Source organism: Schistocerca serialis, chromosome 9 (assembly GCF_023864345.2).
Source record: "Schistocerca serialis cubense isolate TAMUIC-IGC-003099 chromosome 9, iqSchSeri2.2, whole genome shotgun sequence".
NCBI lineage: Eukaryota > Metazoa > Arthropoda > Insecta > Orthoptera > Acrididae > Schistocerca > Schistocerca serialis.
Window position 1 is genome coordinate 280182465 of NC_064646.1, and position 22139 is coordinate 280204603.

The following is a 22139-nucleotide window of genomic DNA, read 5'->3' on the forward strand; positions in this document are numbered from 1 at the left end:
AAATGGTTCTGAGCACTATGGGACTTAACATCTGAGGTCATCAGTACCCTAGAATTTAGAACTACTTAAACCTATCTAACCTAACGACATCACACACATCCATTCCCGAGGCAGGATTCGAACCTGCGACCGTAGCAGCAGCGCAGTCCCGGACTCAAGCGCCTAGAACCGCTCGGCCACAGCGGCCGGCGTAGCTCTTGTCTTTCCTCCACTGAACATTATTGATTCTAAATCCCTGGCTAGAGACTGTTGCTGAAGACTATGAACAATGTAATCATGAACACTTTTGTAACCATCTAATCACTTCTGAGTGGACTCTGCCATCAGTCTGGCAATAACTCCACGTCGCAATTCGTCCTTTCATTCCGGATTTTTCTTTAATTTCTGGATATCAGTGTAGAAATACAGTGAGTGTGGAAGCGGAGAGACTTATTTGTCAACATTAGGTGTGCACGACTGATGATAGCCTTGTTGCATGATCGGCTAATGCTTAATAAATAGAATTAAAAAAACCAGAAGGACATTTGTGGAAGGATATAATTAGAAAGGAAAAATATTTATTCATTTTGTTAACAGCAATTAGCTCAATTAAATCGAGTTACAGTTTACACGCATACAGTATGGCATGCTGCTGAAGATGGGATTTTTTTTCCAAAACATCTTTATTCAACACTATTTGTACATTATTAAACCTCCAAATGAGGTAAAGCTGACAATCAATGTGTATATATAGATAAAAATAACGTGATCTTTAATATATTGTACAGAATATAATCATCTTGCATTTGTACTCTTCTTGAAAAAAGTAGTGATTCTGCATGAGCGTTATTTACGCACAAATATGTGCACTTCACCCCCCACAGGGCGTGTTTATAAATCGAAAGCCGGTGTTGGTGCTTTCGTGCTTGCGAAATGTGGTAAGACACGTAGATTTTACAGTGCTCACTACGTCTATTCAAATGGAAATATGTGTGCGTCACTTGAAACTGCGCTCTCTTGACGGGAGCGCAACGTTGCTATCACAGAGTATAACGTTTTCCAGTACAGCTCAAAGACTGGATGAATTAAGAACATATTTTTTTTTTCAAAGTTACAGTACTATCGCTTATACATCTGCCAGAGAGAGAGAGAGAGAGAGAGAGAGAGAGAGAGAGAGAGAGAGAGAGTGATAAGGGGGGGGGGGCTGACGCATGCTTACCAAAGTAAATGACACTGTTCTGTCGCCAACTTCTCTAAACGTAGGGTCTCTGTTCTTGCGTATAGTGGCTGCATAATATTTCCGTGTAATGTGTAGAACTCACATCCACCGATGTTAAAGAGTTTGCCATCAAATCGGAGCTGTTGTTGGGTGGAATTCCGGCTGATAGATTGTCTATCTGTTATTTATCACTGAAAAATAATAAGGAAGGAAACTGGAAGGTGTTGTCAGTCACCAAAATAGTTTACTCTTACACATCCTATCCGTGCTGTACTTCGCACTTCACGAGTGTTTTTGATTTCTTGAGAAAAATTGTTTGCTGGTTATTTATAGAACGTAATTTTCCGCTTGTGGCTGGGGACTTCTACAAATGAAAGTGAAAAACATCTTTGAAACAATTTGTACAGGCTGCTCACTCATATTACAGGAAGCTGATTTGTTAATTGCTTTATAATAGGCTAAATTTTGACTTATGAAGTCCCAACATATTGGCGTGGGACAGCAACAACGTCTTAGGTTATCAAAACTGTATTTACCTTTAATATACGTCACAGTTCAAATAAGAATAATTTCCTTGTGGTATCTAGTTCTGGACTATGACAATCATTTTCAATCCATGGCCTCAGACGTAAGTGTAATAATACATTTCCCACCAACGTACATGTGAGTAACTAAATATGGTGAGCAACCGAATTATGGTGAAGAATAATGCGTATGTGGTTACTCAAATATACATCAGGGGAACTGTAAGTTTACACTTACGTCGAAGGCCGTGGACTGAAAATGGACGTGATTGCCCAAAACTAGTCACTGTAACGAAATGACTGTTGTCACAAGTGTGAATGATTATGTAGGAAAATAAGGATTTTAGATTGTAGTTGACTTTTTTGACTGGACCTGCATGAGCTTGATTGTTACACCATTCCCACGAGTATGTCAGTGTGTTATCTGTTTATCAGTATTGTGAGAGTCACTCGACATAGTTTAGGAAACGTTGGCCACGTTACATTTTGATATAACGAAAATTATTTTACCATCCAGCATGACGGATTGCTACAGCGAGCGGGACCAGGACTCAAACCCGGACCTATCCATGATGCAGGATATTTTTTTCTGACGTTTGCCTCATCTGAGCACGTCATAATGCCTGCTCCTTAGCTTGAAACTAACGGAAGCTTTCCTCTGCAGTGTGATTTCAGGAATAATGCTACGGTTTGAATTGGCCAAACGTTGCTTTGAACAGTGTGAGTAGCTATATAAATTTCTATATTGTATATTTTTATATGAAATTATGTTGCACGATACAGAAATGGAGATATCAGAACGTAACAGACATTTTCATATTCAACTGCATTTAGAAACGAAAATTATAAGGCTTGTGCAGAACTCAATTTCTTCTCGAAAAGTGCATGAGACATTAGCCAGCGTTGTTTATTGACAACAGTACAAAATTAATCACTTCTCAGATATCCATATGATACAGAAAAAAAGTGAAAGTCCGCGGTACTGATCAAACATTCATTCAACGTTTATGTGCATCATCTTACAATTGTTTAATTTGGAGTTTCGTTTTAATGTTAAGTTTTCCATTCCAACCCCATAGCACTATGTCATTAATTTAGAATTAATACCAAAATACACAACATTACTTGTGCGTACTTCTGACAAAAAATGAGATCACTTCCAAGTAACTTAACCGCCAAATTCATTAGAGAAAGGTGCTTTGCTTCGTCACCAGTGTTAATACCGTAAAGATGGCTGACGCCTGCTATTGTCTAAATATCTGTTGGGGCTGCCTGTTTGCATCTAGAAGGCTACCACGTGATACACGTTCCACTGAGGTTGTGAGAATTATAGTCAGATTATGTGTGGGTTTCGTTAATGCACCGACTTTTTGTTCCCACTTCTGTCTCTCCGAAAATTATCAGGGATTGTTGGGGAAGCAATTAATTATGAATGGAGCTCTGAAATCCGAAAAACTAGCACCTTCTTCGCAACGTAAGTTTTGTGCTCGTGTACTCTGTATTGAATACTCGTTATTCACATATATTGCAGGCAAACATAAATTTTTATTTATTCTTGTAGGACGCTGGTTTGTGGCCGTGAAATAAGCAAATTTGAGTCTTTTACACCACTAAGACGAGACTGAAACTGCAGCTGAATTCTGATACGCGTTTTTTAAGTGTGACCCATGTTTCATAAAGCTCACTCTGAGTAACTGACCGTCCGGATGTAGAGAGAGACAGCTTGAAGTTTCACATTAAACGAGCACGAGGTACACATGTCCGTATTATGTTAAGTATGTATTATCCTGCTAGCACTCCTCTAAATAAATCATGCCATAGAAGCACAATTCCCTGCGACCGCCGGCTATAACCATTTTCTTGTTACAGGAACTTATAAACATCAGTACCAGGAACTAGGGGTCTCCTAAACCTGAAGACGGTTCCAAAAACGTTTGTGCAAATGGTAATAATATTTTTGGTAGAAAATGCGGAACTGATATTTCCCATGAGGATTGGAAACAGTTTTGTAACATACGGTTTTGTTATTAGTTTAAATCAAAAGTCCTAATTTCAATAAGAAACGCTTCCCTGGTGTCCTGCGAATACTATTTTATTACGATGCGACTTTTTGCTTCTTAGGCCATCGTCAGTTACGCTCTGTACACGAAAGTTCTACAATAACATAACAAAAAAATTATTGACTAGTAAACACAAAATCATACATTTGTTACGGACAGATTCTGTAGAAAAGTATATGACGGCAGTGAGGAAGAGCTGTAGCAATTATGTTACCAGAATATGAAAGAAGGTGGAGAATGTAAAACACAAACACAGCTTTTACAGGGCTTCAGAAAACTAGCTATAAGAAGTAGATGGTGACGTTTAATATATTGTTAAGAGAAGCAGAAAGGTGACACTAGTGGATTTACTTGAAATAAATGAATGAAGCAGGTAGCCAACTTATACTTAGTTTTAAATGACAAAAAGACCCCTTCTCTCCACCACCTAAATTAGGTTTCAGTTGCGCAAATTTTAGATTACAATAAATATTTTTTAAAAAGGATTCTGAAGCGAGGAAACACAGTTTTCTTCTTTTTTCTTCTTTTTCACTCATACACGATTCGTTGAAGTTTCACTGTCATCAGTCGGCTAATTTCATTTGCTTATTTGTACACACTGCTAGCGTAGCTGTCTATCGCCTTCGTTACAGCTGACAATTTAGTACGGTACTGTACTACAAACGACAGACTTCTGTATCTAAATTAGCAATATATTTGTAATATCGCGCGCGTCACTTTATTTGTGGTTACAATTTTCAATTGCTGTCTGACAACGGCCTAAGAAGCAGAAATATAATCTTAATAATATTTGCAGAAAATCTCGAAAGTGTTTCCTATTTAATATTGTTGTGTTATGTCGACTACTGAAAAACATTTGTTTACTGTCATATCAAAAAACATATAGCCTAATGCAGTAATTTATTACGTAGACTCACTGAACTAGAGCTAACACAATGATAGCTACGTAAACAGAGCTACTGAGGAGCTGGCTCTCTGACTGATATCTAGCCGCAAAACTTCTGGGCCACTTACCCTAGCATAATTTTTAAGTAGTTGCTGTTAATGTGTATAAATGCGTGGAGAACTCCATGTTCCATTGTGTGTTTGTGTTTGGCCTGAGTGGATCATGTGGTTTTCACAAACACGTTTTAAATGACACCTTTTACTCCTTCAAGATGTGTGAACCATTATCCTCATTCTCTTGAAGAGGCGCTTCAATGCCAGTCGAAACGATAAAGGCACGATTAGGGTTGAAGCTGCGGAGGCTGTAAGAGGGCGCACCGGAATGGGAACGGTGTACACATTCAACATCACACATACCAATGAGATGCTTCAATAAGTAATGTTAGGGCGAGAAATTGTTGTCATAACACCGATTGTAAAGACCTGGAGTAAATTGCGTGAGCTAGCTCCTATCTCCAGCTACTACGGTATTCTTACAACAAAATCACGTTGGCCAGTAGATATTTCTGCCCTCGTAATGAAGTTTTCCTACCTCTGGTCTCAAAATTTTTAATTTTTTTCTATCAGAGTCGGACAATAACTCAAAACTAGCCCAATTATATGCTTAGACTTGAGATTGGAAAATCGTTAATTACTGTGAGTTCCAGCCTTTGAACGCACCTGCTCTATCTTCACTGCTTAATCGATGCTTCATATACCATTTAAATCGTTTCTACTTTTAAATATGGGTAGAGATATTACATTTTTTATAGGCTTACTTTTCCTAAGAAATGGCCTCCGTGCTACACACCCACTACCTTGCTTATTTCTCCGCTAAGATAAATACAGGAAGGATATTAATACAAGAGGATTTGCGAGTAAGTGCTGTAACTTTGATAATATTTACGCAGATTTTGTGCTGGTCTTGGGTCAGAAGTAATATCTGAGCACCCAGGTTAGTTCTGGTCGTACATACAAGCCTGTAACGACGTGAAACACAGCTTTTCCTTGTAGCGATGTCCCACTTGCAGTGCTCTGCGAGCGACACTTGAAACTGTCACGGGACCACATCGCATCTGCAACTGGCCCGCAGTGTTTGGTCCCAACCCCAGCTCGTGGATCCCCACCTCCACTTCCTTCCCCACCTGCACCTGCACCTGCAGCTGCCTGGCGGCACCACAGATGACAGCAGAGGTCAGGTGCCGCCTACTTGAGCTGCACCAGCACCATGAAGTACGTCACCACGGCTCCCAGCACCTGCACAAAAGCGTAAACACATCAAATCAGACAAAAACCTACTTATCTGCAGTGGTCCCACGTAAACGAGTAACTGATGTACCGCATTCTGTTCTTACTCCCTATTTTTCGGCAACACTTTATGGCAGCTTCGCGAATAAACGTCCTGACGCAACCGTTCATCCCATGTATCTACACTCCTGGAAATTGAAATAAGAACACCGTGAATTCATTGTCCCAGGAAGGGGAAACTTTATTGACACATTCCTGGGGTCAGATACATCGCCTGATCACACTGACAGAACCACAGGCACATAGACACAGGCAACAGAGCATGCACAATGTCGGCACTAGTACAGTGTATATCCACCTTTCGCAGCAATGCAGGCAGCTATTCTCCCATGGAGACGATCGTAGAGATGCTGGATGTAGTCATGTGGAACGGCTTGCCATGCCATTTCCACCTGGCGCCTCAGTTGGACCAGCGTTCGTGCTGGACGTGCAGACCGCGTGAGACGACGCTTCATCCAGTCCCAAACATGCTCAATGGGGGACAGATCCGGAGATCTTGCTGGCCAGGGTAGTTGACTTACACCTTCTAGAGCACGTTGAGTGGCACGGGATACATGCGGACGTGCATTGTCCTTTTGGAACAGCAAGCTCCCTTGCCGGTCTAGGAATGGTAGAACGATGGGTTCGATGACGGTTTGGATGTACCGTGCACTATTCAGTGTCCCCTCGACGATCACCAGTGGTGTACGGCCAGTGTAGGAGATCGCTCCCCACACCATGATGCCGGGTGTTGGCCCTGTGTGCCTCGGTCGTATGCAGTCCTGATTGTGGCGCTCACCTGCACGGCGCCAAACACGCATACGACCATCATTGGCACCAAGGCAGAAGCGACTCTCATCGCTGAAGACGACACGTCTCCATTCGTCCCTCCATTCACGCCTGTCGCGACACCACTGGAGGCGGGCTGCACGATGTTGGGGCGTGAGCGGAAGACGGCCTAACGGTGTGCGGGACCGTAGCCCAGCTTCATGGAGACGGTTGCGAATGGTCCTCGCCGATACCCCAGGAGCAACAGTGTCCCTAATTTGCTGGGAAGTGGCGGTGCGGTCCCCTACGGCACTGCGTAGGATCCTACGGTCTTGGGGTGCATCCGTGCGTCGCTGCGGTCCGGTCCCAGGTCGACGGGCACGTGCACCTTCCGCCGACCACTGGCGACAACATCGATGTACTGTGGAGACCTCACGCCCCACGTGTTGAGCAATTCGGCGGTACGTCCACCCGGCCTCCCGCATGCCCACTATACGCCCTCGCTCAAAGTCCGTCAACTGCACATACGGTTCACGTTCACGCTGTCGTGGCATGCTACCAGTGTTAAAGACTGCGATGGAGCTCCGTATGCCACGGCAAACTGGCTGACACTGACGGCGGCGGTGCACAAATGCTGCGCAGCTAGCGCCATTCGACGCCCAACACCGCAGTTCCTGGTGTGTCCGCTGTGCCGTGCGTGTGATCATTGCTTGTACAGCCCTCTCGCAGTGTCCGGAGCAAGTATGGTGGGTCTGACACACCGGTGTCAATGTGTTCTTTTTTCCATTTCCAGGAGTGTATAAACAGCACTAATTCCCTGAACGTCGACGACACCGCCTTCCTTGCCGTCTAAAAATCAACCTTTCCAAAAGCGGGCAATACTCATAAAGGAAGCTACCCGCAGCTTTGCCCCCCCCCCCCCCTGTCACTTCTACCTCACGAACTACAACCGTCCTATCGGTTTAACTAACACACAAAAATACCAAAAACACTCCGACAATAAACTGACGTGGAAACAGCACTTACTAACCTTCCAACAAAAACCCCTTAATTAAATTAAAATTACTAAGCGACACAACACGGGAATTGCATCCACACCTACAGTGCCTTACTCTAAACAATCCTTTCAGATACCAGTGCGGATTTCCATTCTACCAAAACTTTACTGCTGCATCGAAATCCTTGAATACCACGCATTCCATCTCGCCTTCCGTAACAGTCTACCATTCCCCATTAAGATCATGTAATTTCCCCATCTCCTTTCCCATCCTGAACACCTTAGAGCTTCTTACATCTATTACAAACTTGACAGCAACCACCCTATCGTTCCATCTCGCGTTATCAACCCTTTTACTGGGCCGCGATTGTAACAACATATTCCTGTAAGCAGGAGATCCCGGGTTCAAGTCCCGGTCGGGGCACACATTTTCAAGTGCCCCCGTTAACCTATATCAACGCCTTTATGCAGCTAGGGGTATTCATTTCATTGTAATATATTCCTGTAACTTTACGTCCACACACTGCACACATCTTATCCCAAGGAAATTTTAGCCTAATTCCCCTACCTGGCATGGAATTTGCCAGAAAATCTACCCATTTCTCCATTTTCAACAGAATACCTTTCTTCCTCTCTAATTCTTATAATTATCTAAATAAATATGACTCATTTTAAATGTAGTACCCTACATATGTCAAATTATTTTATAACTCTGTCATATGACGCTACATAATAAACTTCAACTTTAGTCGTCTCATATTATACCGTATCTGTGAAGTGCTTTGACGTATACAAACAAGTGTGCACCTTGAGTGATGTGATGTGCAATTGCAGAATGGATACACCAGTGCTTGCTGACATACAGGGCTAAAAATGTTTACTTGATGTTTTGGTAAGTGTTTCACTGTTTTTCGTCTTATTTTCCGTTGTTTCATTCACAAATTTCAAAGTGTAACGTCTAACCTTCTCACAACTGGAACGTAAATACTACGCCACCTCCATAAAGAGCAGACGTAAATAATGTATTAAACGATTTGCTCCTGGTGATGGACGTACAGGATCAGAAATGCGTCGTGTGATTTAACTCTTCTTTTTCTTCTTTTTTGCTACTTTGGTCTCCAAATCCGAAAGCGTTCTGTACATTCCTGTAGCAATAATTTCCTTTCCTGGCTCATTCTCTTTTTCACAGGCGCTTCGCCTCAGTACCATTGTTGATATCATTCTTCCATCTTATCCGTGGACTTCCTCTCCACTTCTTCCCTCAACGAATTCTGAGAATAGTAGTGGGGCATTATTTCCCCTTCCATATCAGTTAGGTGTCCTCCCCAAATCAATACTCTTTTCTTCACACCTTTGCCAGTATCAACACGTCAGTTCCTGGCTTTTTAGTATCCTTCGTTTCTCTGAATTGGGGGTGCCTCTTGCGCCAAAATATTTTCCTTAATATGTTTCTTTCTAATGCCAACAGTTTTTGGTCATCTGCTCTGCATAATGCAAATGACTGAGACCCGTGTACACCTAGCGGTAGAATTACACACTGCTACAGTCTGATTTTAATACTTCTCGATGCTGTTGTACTTCACAGGACGTTCCATTACTCAAAATATGCTTTATTTTACACTGCGGTCCTTGCCTTTATCTCAATTTCCATTCTATTCCGTTCACTTACGATAGTTCCCAAATATTTAAATAAGGCTACTCTTTTACAAGTGAAGTCATCAACTGTCAATGGGGTATCATAGTTGGTTGCCCTAATCATGATCGTGTACTTTGTTTCTCCTTGTTAATTTGTGACCTTGCTTTCCTTGAAATATATCAGCAACAACGTCTCATGAGCTGCAACTTCCCTTTCCCGTCGCTTATTAGAACAACCTCGTCTGCATATGCAAGTAGATTTATTTCGTTGTTATCCAGTATTATTCCAGCTAGGCTCAATGTTTTGTTTTTTCTATGTTCCTTTTCTGAAGTTAAATTAAAACGTAGTGGATGTAACGCATCTCCTAGCAGTTATGACTTCAAAAGCCCCTGACTTTATAAACTACGAATTTTTTGAGAGTGGAGGCATTACTCATTCTTCGTGCCAACTATTCTAGACTGTGTAGTCACCCAAATATGTTAAATTTGTAACCTTGTACAAGATGGGCAAATAAAAGTGGCTCAGACGAGTGGATACGGTTGAACCTGAATCCATGCATATAACCGCACCCCAAAAGGATGGAGCAACTGCCCATACAGCAGGCTAAACCTTGGAGCACTGTTACACAATTCTCGCGCCTGACAGAGTTATTATCAGGGATCAGTGTGGTCGCGACCGTAGCTGGCCACACAGTTCACCCGATCTGTCAGTGTGCGATTACTTTGTGTGGGGATCCATTAAGTCTATCGCAACAGCCCTCATAGTCTTCAAGAACTGCAGAAGAACATTTCGGATGAGACTGCAGCAATTTCAACAGACCAGCTTCGATCGTCCTCAGCAACTTGCTGAACAGGGCTCAAAAGTGACGAGAGATGAATTGTGATCACTTTCAGCATGTGCTATAGTCATGTTAGTACTGTATTTCCTTTCCTCTGCTGTATTTCTTTATACCCTAGAACTCTGTTCCCCGGGCCACTTTTATTTGCCCTACCCTGTACATTTCACTGATTATCCTCCTCGTATAACATACTGCATGAAAATTTCTCTAATAGAAATTGCTCTACTGGGATGAAGCAAGAGAAATAGAACAGGTTACCGAAGCGAAGAGATCGAGCGAGACGGTGAAGAACTTGGCGCCGGAGATCATGAGCGACTTTTGACACTGCTGGCACACGATCTGCACGAACGTCTTGGCCTCCTCCGAGCCGTCGTACCAGTGGCAGCTGTACGCCGCCTCCATCACCGAGGAGCTCTGCAACAAGGCAGAAGGAAGCGTCACCTCAGCAGCTGCAAAAGAACGTGTTTAGCTCAAGTACTCTGGTCCCAACGGTGTCCACTGGTGCTGCGATTCAAGCTCATAAGAACGAAGATCAGGGTTTGACGTCCCGTCGAGGACGAGATCGTTAAGGATGAAGCACAAGCTACAAATGGGCAGGGGTGGGGCGGAGTATAGGCTGTTTTCTTTTCAACTTTGCATTCTCATTTAAGATTTATAAAAATCCTGAACTTGGATGACCGAACTGGGGTCTGAACTCAGATACATGTCTAATGGCTTAATCAGTGGGCTGCCCAACTCAATATTCACACTGAAGGATAGCAATCTGTAAAAATACTAGTTTCCTTAGAAGTGGCAGATCATTAAATTCAGTACTGGGTAAGGCAAATATTCTAGAATTTGACCATCATAAAATCCAGTCAAACGCAAACTTACTCTAATCGTTTACGTGATCTAGAAAGCAGTGCACAGCGGCGCATCGATTGACGAGTTTCTTGAAGCTGGTTATATTTTTAAACACACCATGTTCTCATATGAGTCATGAAACATATTACCAAATCTTACACGTAACTTATCAATAATTTTAAATAAATTCAAGCTCATGTGGACGCACAAATAGATATTGTTTCCGCGCACTATATACGAATACAATAAAAGCGACACTAACGGTATTGAAGTGGCATGTATTCGTCGCAGCGTATCGTCCTCTATTTACCGCAGCACACAGGCTGATGTAGCTGCAATACTGGTCCGCTCAAGTTATCGGATGCTTTCGTTCGACTGGAGCAGGTAGTGTCGTACGTCTGCTGAAAGTATCCCTCGGACCGATTTCAGCGGGATTCCAGGCTTAAAATAATGTACTGGCCGGAATTAAGTAATGATTTTCAGACTCTGCCGTATTGCTTGAAAAGAATACTGGAAAATATTGATCAAATATTGGAATATCTGTTGATCTGTGGGGGAAATTCATGAAGATATCCATTTTTCCGGCAAAAGAATTAAGTTTTAGGGAACGAAAGGGAATCGAAAAGACGAGAAGCAGTGCACGCTCGTTTGTCTAAAGTTATGATGGCTCATCATTGGCAATTGCAAGAAGAAAACAATTACTATGCGGTTTAATGTCTCACTGAACACTCAAAGCCATTACGTCAGTCTCCGTGGGGGTAACTTTGGCAATGAAACTCCTAAACAGTGTTATTGATTGAAACGAACCAACTGTGGAATTCAGTAACGAAAATTCAATTACAGCTCAACTTATTCCCTTCTTCATCGCCTGCGTAATATGCGCACACGCTGCGCAGGGTAGCCGCGCGGTCTGGGGCGCCTTGTCGCGGTCCGTGGGGTTAACCCTCCCCCCGTAGGAGGTTCGAGTCCTCCCTCGGGCATGGGTGTGTGATGGGTGTGTGTGTATGTGTGTGCGTGTGTGTGTGTTGTCCATAGCGTTTAAGTTAGATTAAGTAGTGTGTAGACTTAGGGACCGATGACCTCAGCAGTTTGGTCCCATAAGGTTTTACCACAAACTTCCAAGATTTAATGTGTGCACAGATCTCTCTTTCTCATGAGCAGCCCCATGAAAACATAACTATACTGCGTGTATAATCACTGTCAAATGAATTTTGTTTAGAGCAATTACGTTTTATAGAATACAGAGTTTAGCACATTATGGTCTAGTTCCTGTTCAAAAAACAGGATGCAGAAACTACACTAGAGCGCTGTGGTTTCACAGAGGGATGCTAGAGGAGAAGTGCAATGGGGTGGCTCGAATTTACATAGTTAGATCATGGACCCATAATTGTTCTTGCTCTGTGTTAGTGATCTACCGCTTTTTTTTTTTAATCGGAAAGCAGAATAAGTACATTTTGTGCAGGCGAAAAGTACAGTTACGCCAAACGAAGAAGCATATACAGCGAAAATAAGAGACAATGTACTTTTTGTAGAAGTTATCAACTGATAGGTACAAATGGTCCAACTTCATGCTAAGTTTTATATTATGAAAAGTGCTTCACTTCGTTTTAAGTTGTTTACCAAGTAGAAATCATAAACAGAGTAGCAACTTCTTAAAAGGTAGTACATGTCGACGAAACTTGAAATAGGGAGCTTACATTCAGTAAATATACTAAAGCGTTTTGTTTCCCCAAATTTTTCCATAAGAATAATTCGAACTGTGCGGGTGTATAGATCCACTAATTAAGTTCTTTTAATTCTGATTATGGGCAACATTTTCATATTTTCATTCCTACAGTATATATCTCAGTTACACCACACCTAGACAAAAAAATCCACTTCACAAAACATAGTAATCAGAACTGTGTATGAAATAATACAAGGATTACTTTTATTACATAAGTAGTTACGATCGGAACGACACTGGATGTTCAGTAAAAGTAATTCATGCAGCAGCAACTACTGGTTGTCTGTACACTATGAGTTTCATAAAGTACTTTCAACTACGGAACACCATTTCACAAAAACATTTGTAGGTGGACCTTTAATTTCAATAGAATAATAAGGAAACCTTGACAGTGTATTAATTCACTAAGTAAAAACGATGTGGGTCTCTTTCACGTTTTACGTTTATACAGACTTTCGGTTTCGACTTTAGTTGCCGGTCATCTTCAGATCCGAATCTAGTAACAGAGGAGATAACACAAAGCTGACTGCAATGTGCCATAGTAACACATGCAGTGGCAGTATACAAATAATAACAAAACTTCAGAGCTAGACATACGTGATTACTGCGAATCGCATAACGGCATCAGGACAAATCTTCAGTTAAAATCACGTAATTTGTGTTCATTGAACTACGAGGGCGGTCCAGTCACACTAATCGACATCAACGTGCAATAAGAACTCGCAGACAGCAGGTGGCAGGTGGGTGCACTAGCAGTGGAGGGCATGTAAAGCGTGTTCCGTGGCAGCGGGGGTGGGGAGGAGGTGGGGGGGGGGGGAAGACGCACATAATAGTGCAATTGTTGTTTTAATTGTTTTAATGAGGTAACGGGGCGATTTATCAGCCATCCACAGAGGCGGCAGGACATGACTGAACAACGGCTGCAGAGCTGTGTACGGGCGAACAGGCGTGCGACTGTTCACCAGATGAGCGCCAAGATGAACAAGGGCAACAGCTAAGTTTATAAACTGTCCGTGTGTCGGCGTGGTAGAAGTGTCTACTCAACGACCGTTCGGCGAACGTTGCCTTTGAATGGGCCTTCACAGCAGGAGCCTGGTGCATGCATCCATGATGATTGCTGTTCATCGGCGACGAAGGGTGATACTCGCACGCCAACACCGCAACTGGCCGTCCACTGAGTGGTGACTGGTGACCTTCACAGATGAATGACGTTTTATGCTCCACCGGACATATGGCCGTAGGCGTGTACGGCGCTGTAACAATCGTCGTAGGTTCTAGGCCGGAGGAGGGAGCGTTATGGTCTGGCGCATATTTTCGTGGAAGTCCCTTGGTGGTATAGTCATTCTGGAGTCGTTTGTTCAACGCTATATGCATGTTTCCTTGGGCACCATGTCCATCGCTATATAAGTTTACTTTTCCTTGACACGATGGTACCTACCAGCAGGACAATGCAATGTTTCGCTCAGCTCACAGTGTACAAGAATGGTTTCGAAGACCACCAGATTGAGTTATCCGTACTTCCCTGGTCGCCAAACTCCCCGATTAAAACCCAAACCCCAATGGAGACTCTGTGGGACCACCTCGATCGAGCTATTCGCGTCATGAATGCTCGACTGTAAACCTAGCGTATCTTACACACTCTCACTACTCTCATCTTTCACATCTCGCAGCTGTCTGCGCTGCAAAAGAAGGTCATTCAGGCTTATGTGATGCGGAATAGACTGCTAAATTTCACGAGAGGTGGACCCGCCAGTATAAAAGGAGGCGCGGATTATTGTGTTGTCACTAGAGAAGCAGTGACAGCAGTATTTGTCGGGCAAGATAGCTCGGTGACTTCGAACGTGGACTAGTCGTTGGATGTCACGTAACTAACAAATCCACCTAGGACATTTGGATCTTTCTAAAGCTGCTCAACTAGATTGTTGCTTCTATGGTTGTGTTGTGGAAACGAGAAGGAACAGCCACAGAGATACTGAAATAACATGGACTTCACGCACAGGTACCGTCGAGCATTGCGGATTCGGCATTAAAATATCGCATGAAATCAGCTGAAGGCTTCACTCGTTACTTCCAAAGTGCTATTAACATTCCAGCTAGCCCAGTGACCGTGCGTACAGAGTTAAAAAAAAGACTAGGATACAACGGACGAGCAGCTCTTCGTATGCCACACCTTTCTGTGGTCGATGCTAAACGATGTTTGAGATGGTGCAAAGAGCAATACCACTGGACAATGGGTGACTGCGTCAGGCCACAGTCCCAACCTGAATCCAGTGGAACACCTTTGGGATGAGTTAGACTGTTAAAACGTTGAATTAGCTCCAGATCTGATCGTCCCATATCATAACTTCCTCTGGTTTCGGCTCTTGAGGAAGAGTGTGCTGCTATTCTTTCACAGAAATTCAGATACCTCAATGAAAATGTTTCTAGCAGAGTTCAAGCCGTCATAAAGGTGAAGGGTAGACACACTTCACATTAATGACTACTAATAGGCGTCGGGATAGTTTTGATCAGATGTTATGCATGGGATATTACAATTAGTGTTATATTACTTACTACGAAAATATTGAAAATATACCTGTTTCTAAGAGAGCAGAGAGAAACTCAGTTCTAGGCAAAGAAGGGAAAGCAGAAAGGTGGAAGGAGTATATAGAGTGCCTGTACATGGGCGATGTACTTCAGGGCAATATTATGGAAATGGAAGAGGATGTAGATGAAGATGAAACGGGAGATATGGTACTGCGTGAAGAGTTTGACAGAGCACTGAAAGACCTAAGTCGAAACAAGGCCTCAGGAGTAGACAATATTCCATTAGAACTACTGGTAGCCTTGGGAGAGCCAGTCCTGACAAAACTCTACCATCTGATGAGCAAAATGTATGAGACAGGAGAAATACCCTCAGAATTCAAGAAGAATATAATAATTGCAATCCCAAAGAAAGCAGGTATTGACAGATGTGAAAATTACCGAACTATCAGTTTAATAAGTCACGGCTGCAAAATACTAACGCGAATTCTTTACAGACGAATGGAAAAACTGGTAGAAGCTGACCTCGGGGAAGATCAGTTTGGATTCCGTAGAAATATTGGAACACGTGAGGCAACACTGACCCAACGACTTATCTTAGAAGCTAGATTAAGAAAAGGCAAACCTAAGTTTATAGCATTTGTAAACTTAGAGAAAGCTTTCGACAATGTTGACTGGAATATTCTCTTTCAAGTAGGTGGAAGGGGCAAAATACAGGGAGCGAAAGGCTATTTACAATTTGTACAGAAACCAGATGGCAGTTGTAAGAGTCGAGGGGCATGAAAGGGAAGCAGTGGTTGGGAAGGGAGTGAGACAGGTTTGTAGCCTCTCTCCCATGTTATTCAATCTCTATATTGAGCAAGCAGTAAAAGAGACAAAAGGAAAATTAGGAGTAGGTATTAAAATCGATGGAGAAGAAATAAAAACTTTGAGGTTCGCCGATGACATTGTGATTCTGTCAGAGGCAGCAAAGGACTTGGAAGAGAAGTTGAACGGAATGGACAGTGTCTTGAAAGAAGGGTATAAGATGAACATCAACAAAAGCAAAACGAGGATAATGGAATGTAGTCGAATTAAATCGGGTGATGCTGAGGGAATTGGATTAGGAAATGAGACACTTAAAGTTGTGAAGGAGTTTTGCTATTTGTGGAGCAAAATAAATGATGATGGTCGAAGTAGAGAGGATATCAAATGTAGACTGGCAATGGCAAGGAAAGCGTTTCTGAAGAAGAGAAATTTGTTAACATCGAGTATAGATTTAAGTGTCAGGAAGTCGTTTCTGAAAGTATTTGTATGGAGTGTAGCCATGTATGGAAGTGAAACATGGACGATAAATAGTTTGGACAAAAAGAGAATAGAAGCTTTCGAAATGTGGTTCTACAGAAGAATGCTGAAGATTAGATAGGTAGGTCACATAACTAATGAGGAGGTATTGAATAGAATTGGGGAGAAGAGGAATTTGTGGCACAACTTGACTAGAAGAAGGGATCGGTTTGTTGGACATATTCTGAGGCATCAAGCGTGGAGGGTAAAAACCATAGAGGGAGACCAAGAGATGAATACACTAAGCAGATTCAGATGGATGTAGGCTCAGTACGTACTGGGAGATGAAGCAGCTTGCACAGAATAGAATAGCATGGAGAGCTGCAGCAAACCAGTCTCAAGACTGAAGACCACAACAACAACAACAACAACAACAAGAGAGCAAATGAAGTATCTCGCAAAAGGATATCACCTGCAATAGGTCGAGCGTCTAGTGTGGTAACTGGTGTGTCTTCAAGTGAGTGCGCTGCACCTAGCAGGTCATATGGGAGATATATCAACTAGGCGTATTCACAATTACGAAATAGGTAGTCATCAAGCACCCTAGATTTAGCAAAGCACGAAATCTTATACGTGTATGTGCGAAAACATTGGCCAGTGCCTCTGACGACATTGAATGCTGCCTGGTGGCGTTGCGACCACGTGACACGGTAAATACAGTATATAGGCGAAACAGACGCGAATATTGAATAACCGACGATACTGGACGCAAATGTGGAAATCCGCTGCCATACGCGACTTTGACTAATGGTAGATTCTATGGCTCGGCATCTAGGAATGAGCATCTCGCAGAAAGAGAATCTGGTCAGGTTTTCGTGTACTACTGTCGTGGGCATCTTTGAAGTGCGAGTAGGCGATGAAGTGTTGGACGTCCACGCCTTACCACAGATGGTTGCCCGCTCTGTAAAGCGGCGATAGTCGGAATATCTGACAAACGAGTACAGTGCTGGTGGAGACTTGTTTTAGAGCACACTGTTCACTGCACATTATTAAACATGGGACTCCGCAGCAACCGACACATACATATTGCTATATTGACCAAAATACTTTGCCAGATACGTTCGCAATGGACACAGGATCTTCGTCTTTCGATGGCTGACTTTTCTTGTTAAACCAAGTAGATGGTCGCGTCCACATACGCCATTATCCAGGTGAACGGCTGCCCGAAAAATGCATAGCGCGACGGATGCCAGCCAGTGGTGGACTATGCTATAGGAAACATTCACTTGGATATCCGTGTGGCTTGCGGTGGTAATCAGACGCACCATGACACCTTTGAAGTACCTGAACAGTATTGCGGTCCACCTGCATCACTTCATCGTTCATGTCTTCCCCGACGGCGATGGCATATTCCAGCAGGACAATTGTCCCTATCACAATGCCAGCACCGTGCAACGGTTGTTTTAGGAGCATGGCAAAGAGCTTACGCTGATGTCTTGGCCACCAAATTCGCCTGATCTGAACCCGCTGGAACACATCCGGGATGCTACTGCGAGTCACTTCCCCAAGCCAACGGTCCCTAATTTACAGGAATTACGTGACTTTTGCTGAGACATCTGGTGCCACATACATCTGGAAACCTACCGAAGACCTTAAGCCATGTCGTGCAGAATCACGTATTCAATACAAAGCTGCACCAACATGCTACAAACCAAGTATCCATAATGTTTTGATTCATCAGTACATTTTGAGTAGACTTACCGTGAAAATTGTTTCTCGTTATTCAAAATTTTATCTACGAGGGTTGTTCGGAAAGTAAGGCACGATCGGTCGCGAAATGGAAACCACAGTGAAAATCAAAACTATTTTCTTTGCACATTTAGCTACACCTTCCAGGTACTTCGCTTCGTAGTCGCCGCTCCGGCTTAGACATTTGTCGGAGCGTTATAACAAATTTCCAACACCATCGTCATAAAAGGCAGCCGCCTGTGCTTTCCGATAATTCCTCCGCTTGCACCCAAGTGTTGTCTTCGTATCCAGCGTTTCACGTGAACAGAGCTGATACTCAGGACGAGCCAGTTAGGCCTCTGTTGTGGGTGATCGTACACTTCCCATCGAAAAGGCTGCAGGAGCGTCTTCACTGCCCCTGAAGAGTGCTCCTGAGAATTGCCATGAAGAAGGAAGTGCGTGGCAGTTGTTTTAGGTGGGCTGCATTCATTAAGGCGAAGCCTCTCAGCCAGCCCTCCTACTTGGCGGGAGACATTGTTGTTCTAGGCACCTTTATTCGCTCTCAGTGCGCTCCGCTCACAACTGAGAAGAGCATCTTGGTGCGATCGACGGGGATACTAGAGACACTGCCCAAAACGTCTGTGGAAAGCCTCGTCGGATTTTCACAGTGGTTTCCACTTTGCAAACGATCGATCCTCACTTTCCGAATAGCCCTCGTAGTTCTTTTCTTTTCGCAAAACATATTTCAAATTGCTCCAGGGCATCCAGACACCATCCCAGGTAGGCTTCGTGGAGGACCTCCCTGTTTGTGTTCGAGTCCGAGATTGTGTGGTTGTATATGGGAATGCAGGAGTACGTTTTCAGCCGAGTGACAATATGAGTAACTTTCCTAATAGTTCTGTTTGTACAAGTTATCTAATTTTAACAGCGACTGGCAGTAATTAGGTATGAATTACTCTGATGTTTCATTTTCGTTTGTATACTCTCACTGAACGTATTTTAATCATATTACAATCAGCTTTGTACTATTACATCCATTTGTTCTCAGTTATTCGATTTAGATATGAAAATGACTTGTGGCAAGAGAGGAAAACGGTAAACAAAAAATACATAAAAAGTGACCCACAATGAGTGTTTCTTTTATTGTGTTTAAAGTGGTCTCGACGTCCTCAATTATGAAATATTTATTCTGTGTTGAATCTTCTTGGAAAAAGACTATTTGAAGTTCAGAGTGACAGAGATTGCCACAAACATAATGCCATAAAAAAGGTGGTCACCATTTTGCCTGTAGCTATTGAGTAGCAGCTCACCTCTTCAATGAGCCTGTTTCCAAAGACGCAGAAGAGGAAGACCTGCCCCAGGGTGTAGAACAGGTAGCCCAGTACAGAGGCCGCGTACACGTCCACCGAGTCGATCTGTAACAAAGAAAACACAAATGTGAGAATTTGTGCTAGGAAGTACAGTACCGAGACTCTGAATTCACTTGTCACACTCTGATATACCTCTCTCGTCATAGATATTTATTTATTTTTTTGTATTTTTTCCTGAGTTAATTCTTTCCTATAGCTGCATGTATATGTATCGATACTCATGCAGCACAATCGGATAAGCAGTGGTCTTGTGCATTGATCTCTGTTGTACCTGGATGCAGATGTATAATCTCTGAGACTAAAACTTCTGCTTGCCTGCTGGTTCCTGTGCGTTGCACCGTCCACCATGTTGTAGATGGGCAAAAACTTTCGGTCGATCTGTTGGCGATGAAGAATTATTTACCGATTTCAGATTATAGACATTATGTCATGGACCATAACCAATGAGTGAAGCTGGGACTCGTCATATCTGCAGCATACTGAAATACTTCGCCGATAACTGGTTCCACTCGCAAATGACTGCACCTTTATATGCATCGGAAGTACAACGGCACATGCGCTAGATACAGTGCGCACGCGCTCTATGACTCCTGCTGTCCCCTGGCGAAAAAAAGAGTTGCAGCGCCTCCGGTGGTGAATACTGTTGAAAACGATATATCGTTACAAATTATTATTCATAGCCGGCCGATCCAGATTTGTTCTTCATGTCTGATAAAACAGGATTCCACGTTTTACTTAGCGGGTATCCATTATCACGATTAATGACATTATCTGTTAGTCTGATTTAGACAGATTCTTTTAAAACACAATCCCAGTATCGCGAAGCATTTGCAACTACTTGCGTCTCATTGTATAGCATCCTGTGTCCCTCTGTAAGGCAACTCTCAGCCACCGCAGATTTATCTGGTTGTAACAATCGCGTATGGCGATGATGTTCAATACACCTGTCGTTGACGGTACGAATAGTTTGGCTAATGTAAATTTTCCCGCACTCACACGGTATTTTGTAAACGCCAGACTTCCTCAAACCTAAATCATCTTTTTACAGAGCCAAGAAGTGCTCGAATCTTAGCTAGCGGACGAAAAACCCATCTGATACATGATCTCATATTTTTTCAAAAGTCTACCTATCTTGGCGGACACGTTCCCAGAATACGGAAGAAAAGCCAAAGACCTAATGGTGTCTTCAGAAGGTTCAGGTAGAGGACCAAACTCAAAAGCACGTCGAAATTGTCGGCCCGTATAGCCGTTATTATTGAAGAAGTCCTCAAGATGTTGCAGCTCCTGTGGTAAATTTTCACCATCCGAGACAGCATATGCTCGTTTAACCAAGGTCCGAAGAACACCTGTATGTTGAAAAGGTGGATGGCAACTGGTAGCATCCTACAATCTCGTATGTGAATTTCTGACTTATGTGAAATCAAGTCAGAATTCTATCAGCACATCAAAGCATCCCAAGTTCCTCCATTCAGTTTCAAATCAGCTATCTTTCATTTCATTAAAATTCTTCAGTTTCGTAGTGACCAAGAACTTTTTAAATTATCATTTCAACGTTCAACTTGAAACTTATAATAACCAAATTTATGCATAAAATAGAAAACCAGATGTTATGCGCCATAGTTTTGGGATCTTAACAGTAATTCACGCATTTATTTCAACTAGATTTGTAATGTATGTGACGTTACAAATGAGTCGGTGCTTATCCACAATGATATGCCTATACAGTGTTTGATGCTAATGAACTCCGCTGTAATATATAACAGACGTTATCGCTTATATGAGGTTTATTTAAAAATACATTAAAGTTGTTACGGTTGGACTTCCGTTCCAAGGATATTACGAATAAGACATTTCACACTAGAACGTCTTTTTAACAGGCAAAACTTGAAGAGTCCACATGTGAGTTATCTTTATCCGTTGTTAATACTGTCTGCCCGAGAAATAAATAACTATTCCCCAAATAAATTACTGGTACAAAAGTAACGAAAAATATATTTTTCGTATGATTGATCGTAAAACTTAAAAACATTACAATTTCAAGAAAATCATAGAATATCTGAAAACGATACTGCTGTTACTGTGTTACAAAAGCGTAAATAGATTATGGACGAAAGGTGAGGGAGGGGCGAAGCCGGTAATGCAGGGCGCGATCGACTCGGACAAACTGAAGCAGTCCGTTGAAAAAAATCTTTTAGAAACGAATGAATCACAGAACGTGCCGTCATCGCGCACCGTTTCCGCTTTCCACAAACCCCTTCCCATCGATCCATACCAGGACTGGTTTTCATAATTGAGTACCACCAGGATGACCAGATTGGGCCATATTTTGCCGTTTAGGCTGATAATGGCTGAATTTTGAGCGACATTTTTCTTGATAGACGCGACATTCGGGTGTCACAGGCAAATCCAAGTGCGCTTTTGCTCACTGATTTTTATTTAATGTCACCTGTAGTC

General features: G+C 42.7%; 1 protein-coding gene across 1 annotated transcript in view; it reads right to left on the reverse strand.

Annotated features, from left to right (window-relative positions):
• Positions 1-654: 654 nt before the first annotated feature.
• Positions 655-22139, reverse strand: part of LOC126419542 (odorant receptor coreceptor) — a 340278-nt gene continuing 318793 nt past the window's right edge. The window contains exons 7-10 of the mRNA XM_050086732.1: positions 19626-19730; positions 10491-10646; positions 5894-5963; positions 655-5857 (exon numbers count right to left, since the gene is read on the reverse strand). Coding sequence (XP_049942689.1) covers positions 5913-5963; positions 10491-10646; positions 19626-19730 — 312 coding nt within the window. The 3' untranslated portion in view covers positions 655-5857; positions 5894-5912. The remainder of the gene's footprint in view (positions 5858-5893; positions 5964-10490; positions 10647-19625; positions 19731-22139) is intronic.